The sequence below is a fragment of the Apodemus sylvaticus genome, chromosome 1 (genome assembly GCF_947179515.1).
Source record: "Apodemus sylvaticus chromosome 1, mApoSyl1.1, whole genome shotgun sequence".
NCBI classification, from domain to species: domain Eukaryota; kingdom Metazoa; phylum Chordata; class Mammalia; order Rodentia; family Muridae; genus Apodemus; species Apodemus sylvaticus.
The window spans coordinates 189,985,889-190,007,210 of NC_067472.1; the positions used below are offsets into that span (position 1 = coordinate 189,985,889).

Sequence of the window (21,322 nt, forward strand, 5' to 3'; positions counted from 1 at the left end):
ACAGTGGGCCTGGACACACTAATTTGTTAGAGTCACCCGACACGACACACACTTGTCATCAGACACACAAGGGGGCGTGGACGTGAAGCAGAGAGACACCTGATATGTGCAAACCCCTGGGGTGGCAGACGCTGTCGCCGCACCTAAAGAACAGGAAATGCACGATAGCTCGCATCATTGTGTGTGGGACTCAAACACACACCCCTGACATTGATCCTGACACACATTGGTGCACTTGACGCTCAGCATAGCACATGATTCAAACGAGAGAACAGTCTATGCAAGTGTGCAAATGGCTTCTACCCAAAGCCGGACATTCTAGGACATTCTAGCCACACCAGACACAGTCCAGGATGATATATCATTTGGAGGGGTTGGGGTTGGATTCAGACCCACAAGAATGCCAACGTCCAGATTAGCACACCACCAATGCAAAGTCACACACAATACCCGTACACATTATACTCCAACGTGCATGCCACACACACATTGAAGAGAAAGACCCTCAGTGTGGCCATATCCTGATACGAGTAACAAGGCCATTTCACCGAGTCAGACAGGGTGGTACACTCACATTTACACACTCACACACACATTACATACACACTGGGAAGATAGTCAGTTGGTAAAGTGTTTGTGCACAAGTGTGAGGATCTGAGTTCGAATCCCAAGCACATTTGTAAAAAGTCAGGTGCAGGGCTTTTTAGCAAGTAATAGCCCACGTTCCTCTTGCAGAGGACCCTGGTTTAGTGTCCAGCATCAATACTGGGTGGCTTACAATAGCCTGTAACTGCAGTGAATCCAGTGCCCCGCCCCCCTGGCTTCCACTGGCACCTGCACACACATGCCACGCGCACACACATACACTTGCATGCACACATGCTTACACGCATTTATGCATGCACATATACTCAAGCACAAATAAGACTAAAATGAAACAAGTAGTTTTTAAAACGTTAGATGCACAGGCACACACCCGCGACACCCCAGCCCCGGGCGGGGAGGTGATGTAGTCAGATGGCGGAGGCATTATAGTCGAATCAGTGAGTTCCTGCTGGTGTGAAAGACCCAGTTTCCAAAAAAAAAGAGGGGCAGGACTAGTGACAAGACTCACGAGGTTTAAGGGCACCAACTGCCAACCCTGAGGATCTGAGCTGAATTCCCAGAACCCGCGTGGTGGAAGGAGGGAACGGACCCCTGCAGGTCGTCCTCTGACTTTCTTATGTGTACAGTGGTGTGCACACACAGTGCATGAAAATATAAGGTGCAGAGCAATTGAGGAAGATAGCCTTATATCAACCTCTGATCTCCACAGATGAGCACACCCTGTGCACCTTACTCCAACACAGAACACACACACACACACATGCACGCATGCACACACACACATGCACGCATGCACACACATGCACGCATGCACACACATGCACGCATGCACACACATGCACGCATGCACACACACACACACGCATGCGCGCGCACACACACACACACACACACACACACGCACACGCGCGCGCGCGCACACACACGCACACACACACCACCTCACGAGAGACAGAACAAAGGCACACGGGTGAACGTGTGACTCTGGAAATGAGATGTTGTGTGATAAAGAGATCCGAACGGGGACACACAACGAAGAAAGCAAAGCAGACACATGAGTCTAGACACCATGTACCAGGGCCTTACGAGTTCCCACGTGCACCACACAAGACACAACAGGGACACCAAGACAGGTCGTGAAGGGATCTGGTGACATGGTGCTTCACCTCACGGTCCCCAGGCGCAGAGAAACGCTCAGTCACAAGTCTGTCCCACCCTGTGTCCCGTGACATTGAGGACTATGCACCCTCCAGCCACAGGGAAATGAGATACCCGTGGACAGATGAGTCTGGCACCAAAGCAGCCCACACAGACACACCCGGAGACTCCCAACCACACACACACACACACACACACACACACACACGCCCAGTGACAGAAACACACCCCGTGGGGGTGCCCCACCCCATGGCACACATGATGATCCTACTCAGTGACACATGGCTGGAGAAGGATGGAGACACACCCAGTCACACCCGGACACCACACGTGTGTCTACTTGGAGAAAATGCTGCAGTCCGGGACTCCTCATGCTGCAACCCAGGCATCCCTGCCTGCATGCTGCCTGGAACCTGAGCCATCTTGTGTCCTCCTCCCCAGGGACATCTCTCAGCCTTGCACACAACTCTGTATTAGTATCTCCCTCGCTTTATGACTTCATGGACATTTTATTTTATTTTTCACTATTGGAATGGAACGTAGTGTAGTCTGTGTGCTAGACGTGTGCTCACCACTGGGACATACTGGGGCCCCTCACTGGGGGATTGTAGGCGGGGCTCTACCACTGAGCCACGCCTCCAGCCCCTCACTGGGGGATTCTAGGCAGGGGCTCTACCACTGAGCCACGCCCCCAGCCCCTCACTGGGGGATTGTAGGCGGGGCTCTACCACTGAGCCACGCCCCCAGGCCCTCACTAGGGTATTCTAGGCAGGGGCTCTACCACTGAGCCACGCCCCCAGCCCCTCACTGGGGGATTGTAGGCGGGGCTCTACCACTGAGACACGTCCCCAGCCCCTCACTGGGGGATTCCAGGCAGGGGCTCTACCACTGAGCCACGCCCCCAGCCCCTCACTGGGGGATTGTAGGCGGGGCTCTACCACTGAGACACGTCCCCAGCCCCTCACTGGTGGATTCTAGGCGGGAGCTCTACCACTGAGCCACACCCGCAGTCTTGCCTTTTTCCCCTCATCTTTCCTGTCTGTGTTTCTCTCCTATGGCTTCTGTCTCTAGCCTCCATCTCTGTGCACTCGCCCGGTGTCTCAATGTCCTTTCTGCTTCCAGTCCTCTCCGGTCCTCTGTGTCCCCATCTCTTCTTCTTTCTGCCTTTGTGGCCCTTGTCCGTCTGTCTGTCTCTATCTGTGATCCCTGCTGTGTTGTTCCATTCACTCTCCTTTTTCTGCCTCCTCCGTTCTTCTGTGGTCACCATCTTCTGTTGTTTCCGCTTTCTTCAGCCTAGTTCTGTCTGGCTCTGAGCTCCCGTTCTTTCTTTTTCTGTCTCATTCTCTCCTCGCCTATTTGCTTCTCTCCCCCCACCCCCTCTCCTGCACCCCGTCTGGCATCACCGGCACAGGTGTAGACAGCAGGTTACTTCCATCTCCATCTTAGCCGCACAGAGGAGCTGAGAGCCGTGTGGCCACGTACAGGAACGGACGAGGGCCACAGATGAGTCAAAAGCCAAGAGCAGCTCAAAGCACTCGACTGCACAGCTTCTGGGCCCCAGTTCAGGGACTTCTGAGAAATGTACACAGAGACGAATATCAAGGGGGGAGGGAGAGAGAGAGAGAAAGAGAGAAAGAGAGAAAGAGAGAGAATGGCTGAGAAATCACAGAGTATCCAGGAATCAGGTATGGTATCAAACATCTGTAATTTCAGAAAACTGGAGGCTGAGTCATGGTAATGAAGAGGTTGAGTCCAATCAAGGATGTGGAGTTACTTCCTGTCTCAAAAAACAAAAACAAAAACAAAATACAAAAAAAAAAAAAAAAAAGAAAGAAACTAAACCACAACACAGGTTTTGGAGGCGGAGGTTAAAAAAATAAATAAAAAAAGCTGGGTGTGTGTGGGGCTGGAGAGATGTCTCAGCAGTTAAGAGCACTGACTGCTCTTCCAGAGGTTCTGAGTTCAAATCCCAGCAATCACACGGTGGCTCACAAACATTTGTAATGGGATCTGATGCCCTCTTCTGGTGTGTCTGAAGACAGCTACAGTGTATTATATATAATAAATAAATAAATCTTAAAAAAAAAAAGAAAATGTATTCAAGAAATAAAAAGAAAAAGAAAAAAAGGCTCAGGTTGTGGCTCAGTGGTAGAGCCCTGCCTAGAATCCCCCCCCCCCCCCCCGTGAGGGGCTGGGGGCGTGGCTCAGTGGTAGAGCCCCTGCCTAGAATCCCCCAGGGAGGGGCTGGGGGCGTGGCTCAGCGGTAGAGCCCCTGCCTAGAATCCCCCAGTGAGGGGCTGGGGGCGTGGCTCAGTGGTAGAGCCCCTGCCTAGAATCCCCCAGGGAGGGGCTGGGGGCGTGGCTCAGCGGTAGAGCCCCTGCCTAGAATTCCCCAGTGAGGGGCTGGGGGCATGGCTCAGTGGTAGAGCCCCTGCCTAGAATCCCCCAGTGAGGGGCTGGGGGCGTGGCTCAGTGGTGGAGCCCCTGCCTAGGGTCCCCCAGTGAGGGGCTGGGGGTGTGGCTCCGTGGTAGAGCCCCTGCCTAGAATCCCCCAGGGAGGGGCTGGGGGGCGTGGCTCAGTGGTAGACCACTAGCTTAAGGCTCTGGATCCTATCTGTAGCACAAAAAGCAAAACAACAAAAAATAGACCCTAAAACACAAAAAATTTAAGAGAAAGAAAATACACAGAAGTGAAGAAAACATCTGAAATCCAGACATGGACATTGGACAGAAATTTTGCCTCCAAATATCCTGACGATAACTGCATATCTGGGACGTTTGGACGTGGGAGATGCCCCCGTGGCACCCCTGAGTAATGGTCATGGGAAATGGACACTGAACCCTATACTGAAGCTACAGGCAGTTGAAAGAGTCCCGTTTTCTGACTCTTTCCAGCCCTGGGAGGGGCTGAACTAAGAGGTGGGAGTGACTCAGGCCCCAAAGCTTCCTGTGAGTCAGCCTTGAGTTCAGTACTGAAACCCTGAGGGGGCAGGAGGGAGACAGGGTCTTTGGAGAAAGAGTAAGAGGACTGCAGAACATAAAATCAGGGTGCAGAGCTAGTTTAAGGGAGGAGGGCTGGGGTCTGGACCCTGGGGCCTGAGGGAGGAGGCTGGCACTTGGACCCCTGGCTCTAAGATGAGAAGTCTGGGCCTGCACTCCTGGGTCTGAAGGAGGAAGATTGGGGCCTGGAGTCCTGGATCTGAGGGAGGAGGTTGGTGCTTAGACTCTTGGGTCTGAGGGAGGAGGCTGGCACCTGGACCTGGATCCAAGGGAAGTCTGGCTCCTGGAGCCCTGGGTTCAAGGTGAGAAGGGGGCTAGGTCCCACAGTTCTATCCAGGAAGAGTGGAAGAGCTGATTCAAAATCCCCAGGACATTTCTTTGGCGGTTTCCCAGATGCCCCACCTTTATCCCAGACCTATCTCCGGGCCTGGAAGAGACCCAGGAGCCTCGGGGCCCAGCCGGAAGGGGCCAAGGACAAAGGGTTGTTTAACTGGCTGGTGTTGAAGGGAAGAGGGGAAGAGGGTGTCTTAGGCGGAAAGGTCAGTTGTTGCCCAGGGCATGTGCTGAGACTGGCAAGCTGAGCCCCAGGGAAGACACCCTGAAAGGCCGAGGCTGGTGGCAGGCAGCACAGCACACAGCACACTAAAGCCAGCTCTGCGACTTGGCTCACGGAGGCGGCAAGGTTTGGAAGACTCCCACCTGGTGGTCATTTCGGAAACTGCAGGCACTCTGTGGTTTTTGTAACAGAAGTTTCTTGTAGACATATATTGTGCACCTACTGAATATCTGATATCGTTCTAAGAGCAGGAGATAATACGAGAAACAAAACAGACAACTCTGCCCTGGAGGCACTTTCGGGCCGTGGGAAAGAGCGCTCAAGATTCCATCCATCTTAGTGTCTGGTGTTTTTGCCCGTTCCAAGATTTCCTCCTGTCTCCTCCTCTTAGTCTCTGAGCACATGCATTTGGTATTTTACATTGCAGCGTTCAGCCTCGTCCCTTCTTTCCCTCCCTCTTCTTCCTTTCTGTCCTCCTTTACCCCATAGTTTGCCCTTCCCCAAATCCATACTGTTCTTGATTTTAAGCATACATTGATGCCGGGCGGTGGCGGCACACATCTTTAATCCCAGAACTTGGGAGACAGCGGCCGGTGGATCTCTGTGAATTCGAGGCCAGCCTGGTCCACAGAACAAGTTCCAGGACAGCCAGGAAAACAACCAACCAACCAACCAACCAACCAAAAAAACCCAACATACATTACTGACTGGTTGGTTTTGGGGTGTACACGGGCATGTACACGCACTCCACAGCAAGTGTGTGGCGGTCAGCGGACAGCTTTCCTGAGAGATCAGAGCATGGTTCTCTCCTTCTCCCATATGCGTCCCGTGGGTCAAACTCAGGTCCTCTGGCTTGGCAGTAAGAGCCTTTACATTCCAGCGAGCTCACCGGCTTTCTGTTTGCCCATTCCAAAACTTCAAAACTTCTTCTTTGGTTTATTTGTTTTTCACCTTTTTTTTTTTTTTTGGAGACAAGGTCTCTCTCTACATAGCCCTGGCTGTCCTGGAACTCTCTGTGTAGACCAGGCTGGCCTCGAACTCACAGAGATCCAGCTGCCTCTGCCTCCCCAGTGCTGGGATTAAGAGTGTGCACCACTATGCCCAGCTGAAATTCTGTTTAACATGTTTGGATCATATTTACCCCTCCCTCTTTCCAGTCCCACCCCCACTTCCCACCCAATTGTGTGAGTGTCTCTCCCACACCCTCAGCATCAAGTCCTGTTTCTGTTGTCCAGAAACTCTCGGTTGTGTGGTCTTCCACTGGAGCGTGGTGGTACACCAGACGCTCCTCTCAGACCTTTCCTCCCCCAGCAGCTAACAACCGTCAGTAGCTCCTCTGCTGGGTACTGGACTTTGTGCTCAGTTCTGCTCTTCAGGCTGGGATTTATTCTCTTTTGTGCTGACAAGCTGTGTGTTCTCTCCCGCCCCCTTCCCTGTGGGTGTTTGAGCCAGGGCTCTCCTACAAATCCCTGACAACCACAATCCTTCCATCTCAGGCTCACACGTGCTGCAATGTCTGGTGTGCACTGCCACATCCGCCTCCAGTCGTGACCACTGTGAGTTCACATGTGCAGTGCTTATGCTCTTTCCACAGTGATCCCTGGACCTCTGGAGAAACGGATATTATAGGTATGCTCCGTTTAGGAGCATGAAATTAAAACTTTTAAAATTTGGGTATGTGTGTGTATGTGTTCTCCCCCTCCTTCCCTCCCTCCCTTCCTCCCTCCTTCCCTCCCTCCCTCCTTCCCTTCCCCCTTCTCTCCCTCCCTCCCTCCCTCCCTCCTCTCTCTCTCTCTCTCTCTCTCTCTCTCTCTCTCTCTCTCTCTCTCTCTTTCTCTCTCTCCCTCCCTCCCTCCCTCCCTCCCCCCTCTCCACAGAGGCCAGAAGGGGGCGCTGGATTCCTTGGAGTTAGAGTTACAGCATTGTGATTTGCCCAGTGTAGGTATTGAGATTGGATCTTTGGTTCTCTGATTACAACTTGACTTTTGGCTACTTCCTGGGCTCCCTTTTTTTCTACCACCCTACTTCACCCCTATCCCACCCAGCCCCCCAACATAGGTAGGAGAGAAAGAAGGTTAGATGGGAAAGAGGGTGTCAATATCATTAGACTGCTTCCTGCTGATTAGAGGCATCAAGTTCCTTGGGCAGGTTTGATATTCATTATTAGGATATCTTCCAACCAGCAACCAGTAAGAGCAGCAGCAGCAGCCAGGGGAGCAACTGCAGCCAGAGGAGCAGCTGCAGCCAGGGGAGCAGCAGCATCCAGGGGAGCAGCACAGCCAGAGGAGCACCATCCAGGGGATCAGCAGCAGACAGGGTAGCAGCTGCAGCCAGGGGAGCAGCAGTCAGGGGAGCAGCCGCAGCTAGGGGAGAAGCAGCCAGGGGAGCAGCCACAGCCAGGGGAGCAGCAGCAGCCAGGGGAGCAGCTGCAGCCAGGGGAGCAGCTGCAGCCAAGGGAGCAGCTGCAGCCAGGGGAGCAGCTGCAGCCAGGAGAGCAACAGCAGCCAGGGGAGCAGCCGCAGCCAGGGGAGCAGCCGCAGCCAGGGGAGCAGCACAGCCAGGGAAGCAGCTGCAGTCAGGGGAGCAGCAGCAGCCAGGGGAGCAGCAGCAGCCAGGGGAGCAGCCGCAGCCAGGGGAGCAGCGCAGCCAGGGAAGTAGCAGCAGCCAGGGGAGCAGTGCAGCCAGAGGAGCAGCATCCAGGGGAGCAGCAGTATCCAGGGGAGCAGCAGCAGCCAGGGGAGCAGCAGCAGCCAGGGGAGCAGCAGCAGCCATGGGAGCAGCAGCAGTCAGGGGAGCAGCAGCCAGGGGAGCAGCCACAGCCAGGGGAGCAGCCACAGTCAGGGGAGCAGCCACAGCCAGGGGAGCAGCTGCAACCATGGGAACAGCATCATCCAGGGGAGCAGCATAGCCAGAGGAGCAGCAGCCAGGGGAGCTGCAGCAGCCAGGGGAGCAGCAGGCAGGGGAGCAGCTACAGCCAGGGGAGCAGCATCCAGGGGAGCAGCATCATCCAGGGGAGCAGCATCATCCAGGGGAGCATCATCATCCAGGGGAGCAGCATCAGCCAGGGGAGCAGCAGCAGCCAGGGGAGCAGCAGCAGCCAGGGGAGCAGCAGCAGCCAGGGGAGCAGCAGCAGCCAGGGGAGCAGCAGCAGCCAGGGGAGCAGTAGCTATAATAGCCTCTCTCAGTGCTTTGGTATTTTTATATCCACTCAAGAGTCCCCAGAATTCCAAACATAGCACAATTACAGAAACTGTCTGGAGCTGGCCCCTACCAGAACACAAGGCAAATCATAGTTAACTCTTTAAATTTTTTTTTTTCGAGACAGGGTTTCTCTGTGTAGCCCTGGCTGTCCTGGAACTCACTCTGTAGAACCGCCTGCCTCTGCCTCCCAAGTGCTGGGATTACAGGCGTGCGTCACCACAGCCCGGCCGTAGTTAACTTTTGTCGACAAATTGAAGCAGCCCCATATCCCACGCCTGGGGTTAAAATAAAAACACATCCCTACAACATTTCTGCACTTAAAGAAACCAAAATTCTCACTATATCTGATAGATCAATAAATATTCTTTTAAAAAAAGATTTATTTATTTTGTTTATACAAGTGCACTGTAGCTGTCTTCAGACACACCAGCAGAGGGCGTCAGATCCCATTGTGGATGGTTGTGAACCACCATGTGGTTGGTGGGAATTGAACTCAGGACCTCTGGAAGAGCAGTGAGTGCTCTTAACCGCGGAGCCATCTCTCCAGCCCCCAATAAGTACTCTTAGCCAATGATTCGCCTCACCAGGCCTTTTCTAGTGTTTTGGACATAAGTTCTCCTGTAGCTCAGACTGGCCTTGAACTCATCATGTAGCCAAGGATAATTATGAACTTCTGATCCTCCTATCTTCAGATGTCACATAGATTATAGGCATGTGCAGACCCCATCCCTCCCATGCCTCTCCTTCCTGTGGGTGTTTGAGCCAGGGCTTTCTGTTGTATCCCTTAAAGGCCACAATCCTTCTGCCTGAGCTTCTCATAAGCTCTGCAATATCTGGTGTGCACTGCTACATCTGCCTCCTACAGACATGACATTACATCTGACTACACACACACACACACACACACACACTCACTCTCTCTCCCACACACACACAACATGGGGGGGTGTGTCTCACTATGTAGCCCCAACTGGTCTCAAACTCACAGAGATCTGCATGCCTCTACCTCGCAAGTGCTGGCATTAAAGATACGTGTCACCAAGTGAAACCCCTGGCTCTGGTCTTGGCATGTCACTGGCTTTGTTTCTCCATGGAAATTTCCACACAAGTAGTGTTGTTTAGAGGCAGACCTGCCTGTAGTCTAGCTGCCATCCCTAATAGGATGTCCCTCTGAGCCCTGTAGAGAGGTCTGGTTCTTATGTCACGGAGTGGCTTGGGGTGGATGAGAGCCCTCAGCTCAGCACCTGTGGCCCAGAGTCACTGCTACCCAGGTCTCCTTTGCTGTATCACTGTTCAGTTCTTCTGCCAGGCAATGGTCTGGCTATCCTCTTTGTATCTGACTGGTTTTTTTTTTTTCTTGTGTGGGGAAAAGTTTGGTGCTTGCTAAGAGCACAAGGAATTCCTGTTTCTGTCCTCCCAGATGTTAAAGCCACCACATCGCAAGAAAGCTTAAGATCGTCTCACACAGAGGGACATTGGAGGAGAGTCCAGATATTGTAAGCAAAAGATTCAGGTGGCAGAATACAGCCTTCTAAGTGACTCCAGGAGAAACCAACAGAAGAGTCCGGGTATGTTTGTGAAGGAGTATGTGCACATGGGTGTAGGTACCAGAAGAGGCCAGAAGGGGGCCCCAGATCATACAGCACTGGAGTCAGAGGCCATTGAAATCTACTGGATGTGGGTTCAAGGCATCAAACGCTGGTCCTCTGCAAGAGCACTGTGAACTCTTAGCCATTTCTCTGGTCCCAGCCAATATTCTTTTGCCCCAGTCTTTCTTGGTCAACCTCTGCTTTTCTCTTACATGTTCCTGCTTCTTCCCGTCTGCCTCTGTGTGCTGCCTCCTGTCAAAATTCCTCTCACCACAACCCTTGGCTTATTTTCGCTGATCTACAAACAACACCAAACTCTTTTTGGCCTCAGGTTCTTGACATGTGCCTGTCTTCTTGAGTTGGACGAGTGTCCTCCAATCTCCTTGCTCGCGACATCTGGATTCCCCTCTGATGTCCCTCTCTGTGGGATGAGCTTAAGCTTTCTAGCAGTGTGGTGGCTTTGAGACCTGGGAGGGCGGAAACAGAAATTCCTTGTGGGCCTAGCAAGCGTCAGGTTCTTCCCACTGTGAGTCACTCATTTCTATATTGTATTCAACTCTCTGCTCAGACATAATCTGTCTGTTTGTCGGTCCGTCCGTCCGTCTGTCTCTCGCTGTCTCTCTCTGCTAGAGGCGGGATCTAGGATGTTATGCAAGCTAGACAAGCAGCCCGCCACTAAGCTACACACAGCATCCCATCTTCCTTGATCGCTTCTTCATGCCTAGTCTCTGCTGTGGCAGTCACTGCCAACTCGGAGACACCAGCCCTCTCCTCCCACTGCATGAGCCCTTGAACCAAACCCAGATCTTCTCGAAGCATTTGCCCTTACCCCCTGAGCCATCTGGCTGGCCCATCGTGGCCGATTTCAACTGTAACCTGTGCATGTATGTGTGACGGTTGTCGCGGTGGCCCAGTGATGCCTGTAAAAATGATATTTTACAGACAGAGGCGGAAAAAAATGTCTCCTGGGAAGAACGGAACTCTCTGGAAGCTGTGGAAGCTGATAATCTCACCTGGCAATTTACTGTACTCTCTTACTTTCTGGCTATTTAAGATGAGCCCTTAGTTCCCAAGTAGCAGTCTGCCCTGACTTCCTCCTTTTCTCTTCTCACCGGGGATTCCTAAGGCCTGGCTGATAATCCGGTCTTTGAAGTCGACTCACCCCCGGTTTAGAATTTCAGTGCCTTGCCTCACAGTTGTTTACATAATTACTACCTTCCAACTACATGCAGGTTTTTATGGCTGTGCGTATGTATATGAGGATGGCTCGGGCACTCCAGTACTGAAAGCATTGATTTACTCAGGAAGTTTTTTGTTTCACAAGATAAAAGGCTAAATGTTAGATAAGGATTTCTCACAAGAACTTGTTAAGATCCAGGTGGTATAAGAAACTTCAAACTCTTTGAAGGTTTACTGTAAACTATGAGTGACTTTGTATTCTAATCAGGAAGTTTGATGGCATCTGTAAATTGATCCTCTGTATCTGTTTCTTGAGAAACTTTGTTCCTGATGTTGCATTTCCTTGTACCAAATGGCTATGATAATTGTGCCTGCCCCACTGGCTACATCTTTTGAAATGGTAATACCAACTCTTCCTGTATAAAAATCCTTGCCTTATGGCTCCAAAATACATTCAGTTCAAACCGCCTCTGTCTGTGCGTGGTTTGTTCTGTCTGTCATCTCAGCCGGACCTGTGCCTTCCTGGACCAGAGGACCCTAGATATCCCTAAGCAGACCCACTGTCTGTAACAACGGTGTTTTCAGAGAGGACAGGCTGAGAAGGGTACAGAAGCACCCCGAGGGATAACTTGTGCTCTGGGAGCCTCGAACGAACAACCTTGGGGGGAGGGGAGCCCGTAGAGAGCCGTCGTTCACCTCTGTCTCTGTCGTCCGACCCACTCAGAACTGAAGAGGCATCCCAATGCTACCACCGTGCTTTCTGCCATGCTTGCGCCATTACGGACCGAGAGGCAGAATTAATCTTCCTTCTCACAAGGTGATTCTCTCTGGTGTGCCATCCCAAGGAAACAGGAACTAACACAGCATCCACTCTGGTCACCCTGCCTCTCAGACAGGCCTTGTCGTTACATGGGGTCAATGCTAAAGTAAAATGATCTTACCTCCCTTTTAGTGTTTGTGTTTGTTTTATATGTACGGGTGTTTGTCTGCATGCATGTCTGTGCATCACGAGTGTTCCTGGTGCCCACGGAGATCAGAAGAGGCCGTCAGACCCCCCCCCCAGAACTGGAGTTACAGGCTGTTGTGAGCAGCTATGTTGGTGCTGGGAATGAAAGCCAGATCCTCTGCAAGAACAGCCTGCTCTCCCAACCACAGAGCCACCTCTCCAGGCTGTGTGTCTGTCTGTCTGTCTGTCTGTCTGTCTCTCGCTGTGAACTTATGTTCCCATTTGCCTACTTGATAATGATACGATCCTTGCTATCCACATGGTACAAAACAATGTTTGCTGCACTGGAAACGTGCTGCATAATTGTTTCTGAGACAGGGTCCCAGGCTGGCCTTGAACTTACTACGCAGCCAAGCTGACCTTGAACTCTTTCTCCTGTTGCCTCCACATTCCGAGTGTTGAGATCGCAGACACGCACTGTTACATCCGGTTTATCTGCCGCTGAGGATGGGGTCCACCTTCCCATAAATGCTAAGCGAGTGCTCTACCGACCAAGCGGATGCCTCAGCACTCCATAGATGCGTGTCAAAGGAATGCCCGCGCTCTGTGAGACTGACTGGATCTTCCGACCAGCTCACTCCATACCATCCTACAGGAAGGAGGGACGCCATGTCTCCATTTCCCCAGTACTTGCCCTGACTCCTCTAGCTGGTGAGGTACTGTCTGTGGTCCTGATAATGACGGCTCTGTCCTTGGTCCTGACTCTGGGACTTCACTCCTGGGACAACAGAGCGGGTGGGAACATCTTGGGGGAGGGACAGGGTCCTGCTTAGATGCCAACATTGATGCACCGTGTCCCTGCGGGAAGACAGACATGCGTGAGAAAGGCACAGGCCCCTGTGAACACTCCGTCTATCCCCTGTCTATCTATGAACACACGCTGTGTGTGTGTTGATCTAGCCCGGTCTTTCTTGGCGTCCAGAGGGGCTCGGTGCCATCCCACTCCAGGAAGACTCATGGATTCTCACTGTCTTAGTAAAACGCCTTAGGTCTTAGCAGTTATTAGCACCAGCCCCACTCTTCATCCACTCATCCTTCCATCCATTCATTTATTGTATAGATGTGCACATGTGTTAGCTTATGTGTGAGTATGTGATTGTGTGTGTTCACATGTGTAATCCTGTGTGTGGAGGCTAAAGATCAAACTTGGGTGTTATTCCTTGATGGCCATCTATTTTAGTTTCGTGTGTGTGTGTGTGTACATCTTGCAGGAGTTGCTTCTTTCTTGTAGGTCTTGAAGTTTGATAGCAGTAACCTTTTCCCATGGAATCATTTCATCAGCCCAGGTTTTATCTTTTGAGGCGTGCACTGCCCATGGATTCGTCAGGTCAGCTAGTCTGCCTGGCCTTGAACCTCCTTGAATTTGCCTGTTTCTGTCTCCACAGTGCTGAGATTACAAATGTGTGTCATCAAGTCAACTTTATTTATTTATTTATTTATTTATTTATTTATTTATTTATTTATTCATTCATTCATTCATCTACGTTTCCTGAATTAGGGTTTATTTGTGTAGCCTTGGCTCTGTAGACCAGGCTGGCCTTTCTCCCCTCCCCCATAAATATAAGTACTTCAGGTCCTTATGCTTCCAAAAAAACCCCCACTTTACCACTGTAATATCTTTCCAGTCTTCATTCATTCATTTGAAGGTGTGTAGCTTGGAGTGAGTGAGATATTTCTGCAGGTAAAGGCACTTGTCAGCAAGCCTGACCCCTGGAACCCACAAATTGGAAAAAGAAAGTCAACTCTCTACCTCTTAAACATTGTCCTTCGGCCTTAGACCACGGCGTGCATGCGCCGCTCCACCCTACAAGGTAAATAAATGAACATAAGTAAAAATTAAAATGAAAAAGTAAGTCCTTAGGGCTAGCCTCAACCTCATGATACTCTCTCTGTGTTTGAGATAACGTCTTGCCATGCAGCCTAGACTTGCCTTAAGCTCGTGGGTGATCTTAAGGGTTCCCCTACTGAACAGGGAATCACAGGTATCTTTCTTTTCACCTGAGATCACGTGCTTGTAGTTCCTGAAAAGGCCACAAGGGGGCAGCAGACACCATGGAGATGGCGGCTCAAGCGGTTGCCAGCTGATGCGGGTGCTCAGAGCGGAGCTTTGGCCCTCTGAGACTCAGATCCTCAGCTGCTGAGCCACCTCTCCAGCCTCTGCTATCGTTCCGGCAATGCTATTTCTCATGACTCACACACCATGTGTACAGAAAACGCATAGCACATAGAGATTCACACTCTGGGAAAGTGGATGCGGGAGGATCAGGGGTTCAAAGTCACCCTCCGCTGGGCCACATGAAACCTTGTCTCAAGCGACAGCCAAAGCTCAGTAACATGAGCAAAACAATTCCTGCGCGAACGATTCCAACAGCAGTCGACCTAACACGGACCGGGGGATCTCAGAGACCCCCAGCTCTACATGAAGAAGAGCCACAGACGATTTACAAAGGCTCAGAGAGGGAGCCTGAGCCGTCACAGGGACGCAGGCAGCACCACTGAGTGGGCTCGGCAGTGGCCATCGATCTTGTGTATTCACCATATAACAGGGGCGGTGAGGGAGGAGGAGCCCCTCGAACTTGGAAAGGACCTGGAAGGGGTGGGCGGGGCTAGAGGGAAGGGAAATCACGTAATTATTTTGTAATTAAATGTACAGTGCAGTAGTTTGTTGTTGTCTTGGTTTTTGAGACAGGGCTTCTCTAGGTAACTCTGGCTGTCCTGAAACTCACCCTGTAGACCAGGCTGGCCTTGAACTCAGAGAATTCTGTCTGCCTCTGCCTCCCCAGAGTTGACATTAAAGGTGTGTGCCACCATTACTTTTAAAAAGACACAAAGATCTTTGAAGTAAGAATACAGTTGATTTTGCATCCCCTGCCTCTGCCACTCTCAGAGAGGATACAGCTCCCCTGCAGGGCTGTTTGCATCCCACTGGTCCTCCCCACTGGTCCTCCCCACTGGTCCTCCCCACTGGTCCTCCCCCACCTCCACAGGAGAATGCTGTCTTAGAACAAAGGCAGCTGGCTCTGACCCCACAGCTTTTCCTTTCCCCCCTGGTCTTCATTAGGCAACCCTTGACTGTGGAGACTTGGAAGAGAGTCACCCTTGATGCCCTCTGTCCCCACTTTGGTCTGGTCTCCTGTCTCTATTTGGGTTTCACAGCTTGGCTTTTGTCATGCTCCCCTCTGTCTATAAATCCATCCATGGCTCCCGCTGGTTTTTGGACATCTCACTCAGACGGAATATTCTAGGCCTTTCAGGCCCAACCCACCCTTTCCATGCTCAGTTTCCTCACCTTTATATATCAACACATCCCAACTTTTAAAAGTTCATTTGTTTATTTTTATGGTGCAAGTGTGAGCGTGTGCATATGTGACATGCTACATGCGTGGAGGTCAGAGGACAGCTTTAGGGAGTCTGTTCTCTCCTTCCACTGTTTGGGATCCAGGGATTGAACCCAGGCGATCAGGTTTTGTGGCAAGCACCTTTAGTCACTGAGCCCTCTTGCGAACCCTAAAACCTCCTCCCTTACTGTTTTGTCACAAAGGAGTCTTCTCAGGCATCCGTGCCATCAAAACTGTCCCCCCAGTTCCTTTCTGCGCTCCCCTTACTGGAGCACACTCCACTTTTCTTTTTCTTTTTGTTTGTTTTGAGACAAGGTTTTATGTAGCTCAGGCTAGACACTATGTACCAGACTTAGACCTGGAACTCCTGATAGTCTTCCTCCACCCCTGGAGTACCCGGATACGGGTTGTGCACCCCCCCCCTCCGTTGACTCACACCCCAATTTCACCAACCGTGAGTTTCCAGGTCTGTGACTGTATCTTTCCGAATCAGAAGGGCGGGGCTGGGTCTGACTAATTGCCGCGGCCGGGGACACACCAGCCCGGAAGAACAGGTTCCAAATGGTTGTTGGATGCCTCTTCCAGTCTGTCTGTTTCTTCCGATTCTGGCCTCTGCCCCGTGTTCTCATCTAATGAATGCTTTGAGCCTCCTTTGCATAGACTGCTCCCTTTGCCTGGGGTGGCCCTCCCACTGAGCCTTCCCTCCTGCAATTAGCATCCTCCTAATTCCTCAGGACCTGGCCTCCGTCCATCTCCTCTGATGCACTGTGTGATGTGATGTCAACTTGTCAGAATCTCGAGTCACCCAGGTGACAGGCTTCTGGGCACTCCTATGAGGGAGGCTCCCTGTTGATTTAACTGAGACAGGAAGGCTGACCTAAGCGCAGGAAGGAGGAAGTGAACTGGGCATGCGCCATGCGCCGCTGCTCCCCTCCGTGTCTGACGGCGGAGACAGGTGCCCAGCCGCCTCCTGCTCCAGCTCCGTGTCTGACGGCGGAGACAGGTGCCCAGCCGCCTCCTGCTCCTGCCTCCGTGTCTGACGGCGGAGACAGGTGCCCAGCCGCCTCCTACTCCTGCTCCTGCCTCCGTGACTTCCCCTTTGGTGTGGACGGTACCTTGCCCTGATGGAATGGCTGGAAAATGAAAGTAGCCTTTCCCTCCCCAAATCACTCTGATTTTAATCAGAGTTTTATCCCAGAAACAGAAAACACTAAACGCCACACAGTTCGGCTTACCTCGTCATAGGTGTATCTTTTAAATTTTGATTTGTGGTCATCTATTGGAACACTTCGCCATTTTTTTTCTTACACTTGCAAGGTTTTCCCGCTGGGGGTGAGATATGCAGGGCCTCACATATGTTAGACAAGTCCCCCAGGACTGAGCCAAGCCTCCAGTCCCTTGCTGGGGGATTCCCAACCCTTTGTATTTTTAAATTTTGACACAGAGAGGTTACTTCTGCTGGCCTTGAATTCAAGGCCAGCTTCCCAGTGGTTGGGCGTACACAGGTTCACGGCGCCTCCTCCGGCTCAATCCTTCGCGTCGAATGCGCTGCCCAGCACCCAAAGCTGCCGTGAGGCCGCGGAGATCAGGCTTCCCTCTGCTCTGTTCCGTGTGCCCAGGAGATAATCCCCAGAGACGAGCCAGCTTTGTCCCCTTGCAGCCCCTCCACCTGCCCCTGTCCCATCAAGAAAGTTCGTACACGTTTAAAACTTTTTTACTGCAAATAACATACACGTGGAAAGACGAGAAAAGGCGGGTGTGATGGGTCCCACACGCAATCCCAGCATCTGTCTGATAGGTCGAGGGGATCAGTTCAGTATGATCCAAGGTTATGCAAATGAGTTGAGGCTAGCCTGAGCTACGTGAGACCTTTTCTCTCAAAGCAAAACAACAACAAAAAGTTTAATGGGGGTAAAAAAGCAAAAATGGATCGCTGAGATCTTAGCTCCCATAACTCAATGTCTAGACCTCCAAACGCCCCCATAGTTCCTCTTCTGGGCACTTATTCCAAAAGATAATCACTCTTCTCTTTTCTAATTGCTCACACTAACTGTTAGCGACTTTCATGCATTGTTTGAACGGAATCACGTGACCTGTTCTACTGTGTGTCTTAACAACTTTGCTCAACACTGTTTTTGTGAGACTCTTTCAAGGCCACTGCGGACAACTGTCAGCTGTCATTTTCCACTGCTGCATAGTACTCCATTGTGTGGCTAGATTACATACTCCTCATTCCATTTGGCTATTCATACTTATTTGGGTTGTTTCCAGTTTGTAGTTATTAGGAACTGCCCTTCTGGTCTATATAGTTTGGGGGAGCATATGACCCAATTTCTGTTAGGGTGATAGGCCCAAGAAGGACTGCAGAGTTATACTATAGATTTCAATTCTGCTTTAGAAAGAGAGACTGAAAGGTGGTGGGTGGGTGTGTGTCCCTCCCCCCCTTCTTTCTTTTGAAACAGGGTCTCCCTATGTAGTCTTGGCTTTCCTGGAATTCACTTTGTAGTTCAAGCTGACTTCAAACTCAGACCTGTCTCTGCCTCTGTGGCGCTGAGATAAAAGGTGTGTGCCACCGTGCCTGAAAGGGTATCACATTGTAGTCCAGGCTGTACCTGAACTTGCAGTGTTGTCCAGCTTGGCCTTAAAGTAGTGATCCTCCTGCCTCAGCCTCTTGGGTACTGGGATGATAGGTTGGGATTACCATGATCCTTGCTAGAAGTGGATTTTTTTTTAGTGTGTGTGTGTGTGTATGGTTTTTTTGAGACAGGGTTTCTCTGTGTAGCCCTGGCTATCCTGGAACTCACTCTGTAGACCAGGCTGGCCTCGAACTCAGAAATCCACCTGCCTCTGCCTCCCAAGTGCTGGGATTAAAGGCGTGAGCCACCACCGCCCGGCTAGAAGTGGGTTTTTAAGGTGAGTGGTTTGGTTTGCTGTGAGGGGTCACAGAAGGCTGTGTATTGAAGGCTTGGTGACCAGGGGATGGCACTATTGAAAGCTGGCTGGACCTCATTCAATGCCCTGGATAGATGGGGCTTCAAGAAGTGGGGCTGGTGGCAGTAAGGAGGGACAGAGAAGGGAAGGGAAGAGAGCTGTGACTGGAGGGACAGGAGTGCAGCTCTTATTTTCATGTCATTTTTAAGGGAGCCCACACCCGGGGCTGGAGTGATGAGATGCGGAACGATCCTGGAGGCACTGTCTATGCAGGGAGCCCGACGGACGCCCCCAGAGCGACGGCCAGTAGCGGAGCGGCGATCAGCAGGGACAGGATTCGGGGAGCTTGGGAAGGGGCCGAGGACATGGCTCCAGGGAGGGTCTGTGTCACCGAGGCCCTGTTGCAGAGGTGACCCTCGCAGCAGTAACCCTGCAGGTCAATGGACGTCCAGGGGCTGGTGGTACCCATGGTGGTGCAGGAGGGGCGGTGGCAGGTCCGTATGTACACGGGCACCGAGAAGTTGCCTGGGTGGACAGTGAGGAGGGGTCAGGCCTTGGTCCTGACACATCTCAGGTCTCTTTGGAACCAGGACCACATCCTTCCGTGCAGACAAGCCTCCCCCCTCAGACCAGAGCTAAGCCTCCTTCCTGACATGCATGCCTCCCCCCTCAGGCTACAACAGGCCTTTCCCCTTAGATCAGAGACTCGTCTCCTTCAGACTAGAACCGTACCTCTTCCCTCAGACCTCAGTCTTGCCTCCTCCCTCAGACCAAAACCATAGAGAACCATGCCTCTCCGGTACCTCTGCCCTTAAACCTTCAGCGCCACGCCACCATCCCAGCCCCTCACCAATGGTCATCCGGCCGTTGCCCTGAAAACAGGCGCTCTGGTCCTGGTGGCACTGGACGCGTCGGGATTTCTCAGGGGAACAGTCTTCAGGGTGGGTCCCCAAGCAGGCATAGCACTCGGTGCCACTGAGCGTCGGTGGGTTAGGCGCTTGGAGAAGACAGTACATGCGGCTCAGAGCCTTGCTTCTGTCTGGCAGTGCAGGCTGCGCAGTGTACCTGCTCACGCCAAAGTGGAGCCTGGCATCCTTCAGTCAGAGCCCCGCTCAGCGGAGACCACGCCCCTGCTCCCTCCAGCCCCACCCCTGGCGTCTCCAGCCCGGAGCTCTCCAGCCGCATTCCAGACTCCTTCCACCCCGCCCCCGGCCTCTCCAGTCCCGCCCCCAACCTCTCTAGCACCACCCCCATCTCTCTAGCCACGCCCCCGAGCTTACCTTGGCTCAGGTTGGGGAGGGCGTCGTGAGTCTTGAGGTCGGTGTTGCAGTAGTCAGTGGCGCAACCACGGACCACCGCGTAGTCGGGAGGCAGAGCATCCTGGTTGGTCTGCATGGGGCCGGTGGTGGGGCCTGTCCAGCATCCCTTCTGGACCATTGTCACCAGGCTGCGGTAACCTGGGCGGGAGAGTTCCAGGCCTGGAGTGAGCCTTCCCTCCCTACTTCTGCTATCCGGAGACTTTTTCATTTTGTCTTCCTATCCTTCCCTTCCCTTCCCTTCCCTTCCCTTCCCTTCCCTTCCCTTCCCTTCCCTTCCCTTCCCTTCCCTTCCCTTCCCTTCCCTTCCCTTCCCTTCCCTTCCCTTCCCAATTCTCCTCCTCTCCTTGATTTAAAAGGACTTTGTTTTAGTTTATATGTAAGAGCGATTTGCCTGTGTGTGATGCACGAGGCCAGAAGAGGGCGTTCGATCCCCACCTCTGCAGATGGTTGTGATCCATGGTACAAGTGCTGGGACCCAAACCTGGGTCCCCTGGAAGAGCAGCCAGTGGTATTAACCACCGAGCCATCTCTCCAGCCCTGTTCATTTTTCTGAGACGGGGTCTTATGTAGCTCAGGCTGGCCTAAAGCTTGTGTAGCCAAGGATGACCTTGAACTTGTAATTCTCTTGTCTCTACCTTCCAAGTGCTTGGATTAGAGACTTGTGCCACCATGACTCTCTTTTCCTCTGACAAGGTCTTGCCTTGTAGCCCAGGCTGGCCACAAATACACAGAGTGTGATACTCCGGAGTGCCGGGGTCTTGAGTGTGGACCTCCACGTCCAGTCATTGCCTCCTCCTCCATCCCTACGTTTCTCCACCTTCCCCTATCTCTCTCCTCTTCTATGGACTACGTTTCTCTTCCTCTCTCTTCTCCATCCCTCTGTTCCCTGTCTCCTCTTTATCTCTCGGGCTGCGATCCCTTTGCTGCGCTCTGGTCCTCACCCGTATCCAGTGACAAGACCACCTCAGAGCAGCCGTGAGGACAGGAGACGCTGGGGAGCTTCACGGCGCTGAGGTCGAAGGGCCCGAAGTAGGTGTGCTCGAAGCTGTAGCACTGCAGGGCGTGGGAGCCTGGGAGAAGGGCGGGGTGCGTCAGCAGGTCAGGGGGAGCTATCCCAGGACCTAGGGCTCCGCGCAGAGTGGGACAGGTACACACCAAGCTGCGGTGTCCCATGCCACCGCAAGAGAATAATGTTGGCCATGGGTGAGCCTGGCGCCACCAAGGTCCTGGAAGACCTCAGCCATTTACATAAAGGCTTGAGTGATTGCTTCCTGTCCCGCCCATCCCCCAACATCTGCACCTGTGGCAGGAAGAGGGTAGGGTAACACACACCCAGCCAGAAGGGCTGGCACAAGTTTGTACCTACTAAATGCATGCGGATCAGGATGGCCCAGCAGCCAAGGGTGCTAGGCTCCAAGCCTTATTTCATGAGTTCAAGC

The 21,322-nt window shown here is 52.4% G+C and overlaps 1 protein-coding gene and 1 long non-coding RNA gene across 3 annotated transcripts; both read right to left on the reverse strand.

Annotated features, from left to right (window-relative positions):
* Positions 1-11,810: 11,810 nt before the first annotated feature.
* Positions 11,811-16,479, reverse strand: LOC127683135 (uncharacterized). The gene is made up of 3 exons (XR_007977481.1): positions 16,087-16,479; positions 14,046-14,099; positions 11,811-13,093 (listed from the first exon to the last, which is right to left on the reverse strand). It is a non-coding gene; the product is annotated as an uncharacterized LOC127683135 (long non-coding RNA).
* Positions 16,480-17,337: 858 nt separating this feature from the next.
* Lypd5 (LY6/PLAUR domain containing 5) lies at positions 17,338-21,117 on the reverse strand. Of its 2 annotated transcripts, XM_052169500.1 has the most exons (5): positions 21,039-21,117; positions 20,825-20,953; positions 19,845-20,021; positions 19,415-19,561; positions 17,338-19,089 (listed from the first exon to the last, which is right to left on the reverse strand). In XM_052169500.1, the coding sequence occupies exons 1-5, from the start codon at positions 21,082-21,084 to the stop codon at positions 18,830-18,832; spliced, it is 759 nt and encodes a 252-aa protein (XP_052025460.1). In that variant the 5' UTR covers positions 21,085-21,117; the 3' UTR covers positions 17,338-18,829. The 2 variants fall into 2 exon arrangements, with proteins under 2 accessions (XP_052025460.1, XP_052025457.1); XM_052169497.1 differs by having other exon boundaries at positions 20,825-21,117.
* Positions 21,118-21,322: the final 205 nt, after the last annotated feature.

What these genes read in the sequence shown, in the direction of transcription:
- Lypd5 (XM_052169497.1), bottom strand. Translation starts at nt 21,056, where the DNA reads ATGGGACACCGCAGCTTGGTGTGTACCTGTCCCACTCTGCGCGGAGCC. An exon ending in CCTCCCCAACCTGAGCCAAG is followed by an intron (nt 19,562 to 19,844) that starts GTAAGCTCGGGG and finishes GTCTTCTCCAAG; the next exon opens with CGCCTAACCCACCGACGCTC. An exon ending in CAACGGCCGGATGACCATTG is followed by an intron (nt 19,090 to 19,414) that starts GTGAGGGGCTGG and finishes CTGTCCACCCAG; the next exon opens with GCAACTTCTCGGTGCCCGTG.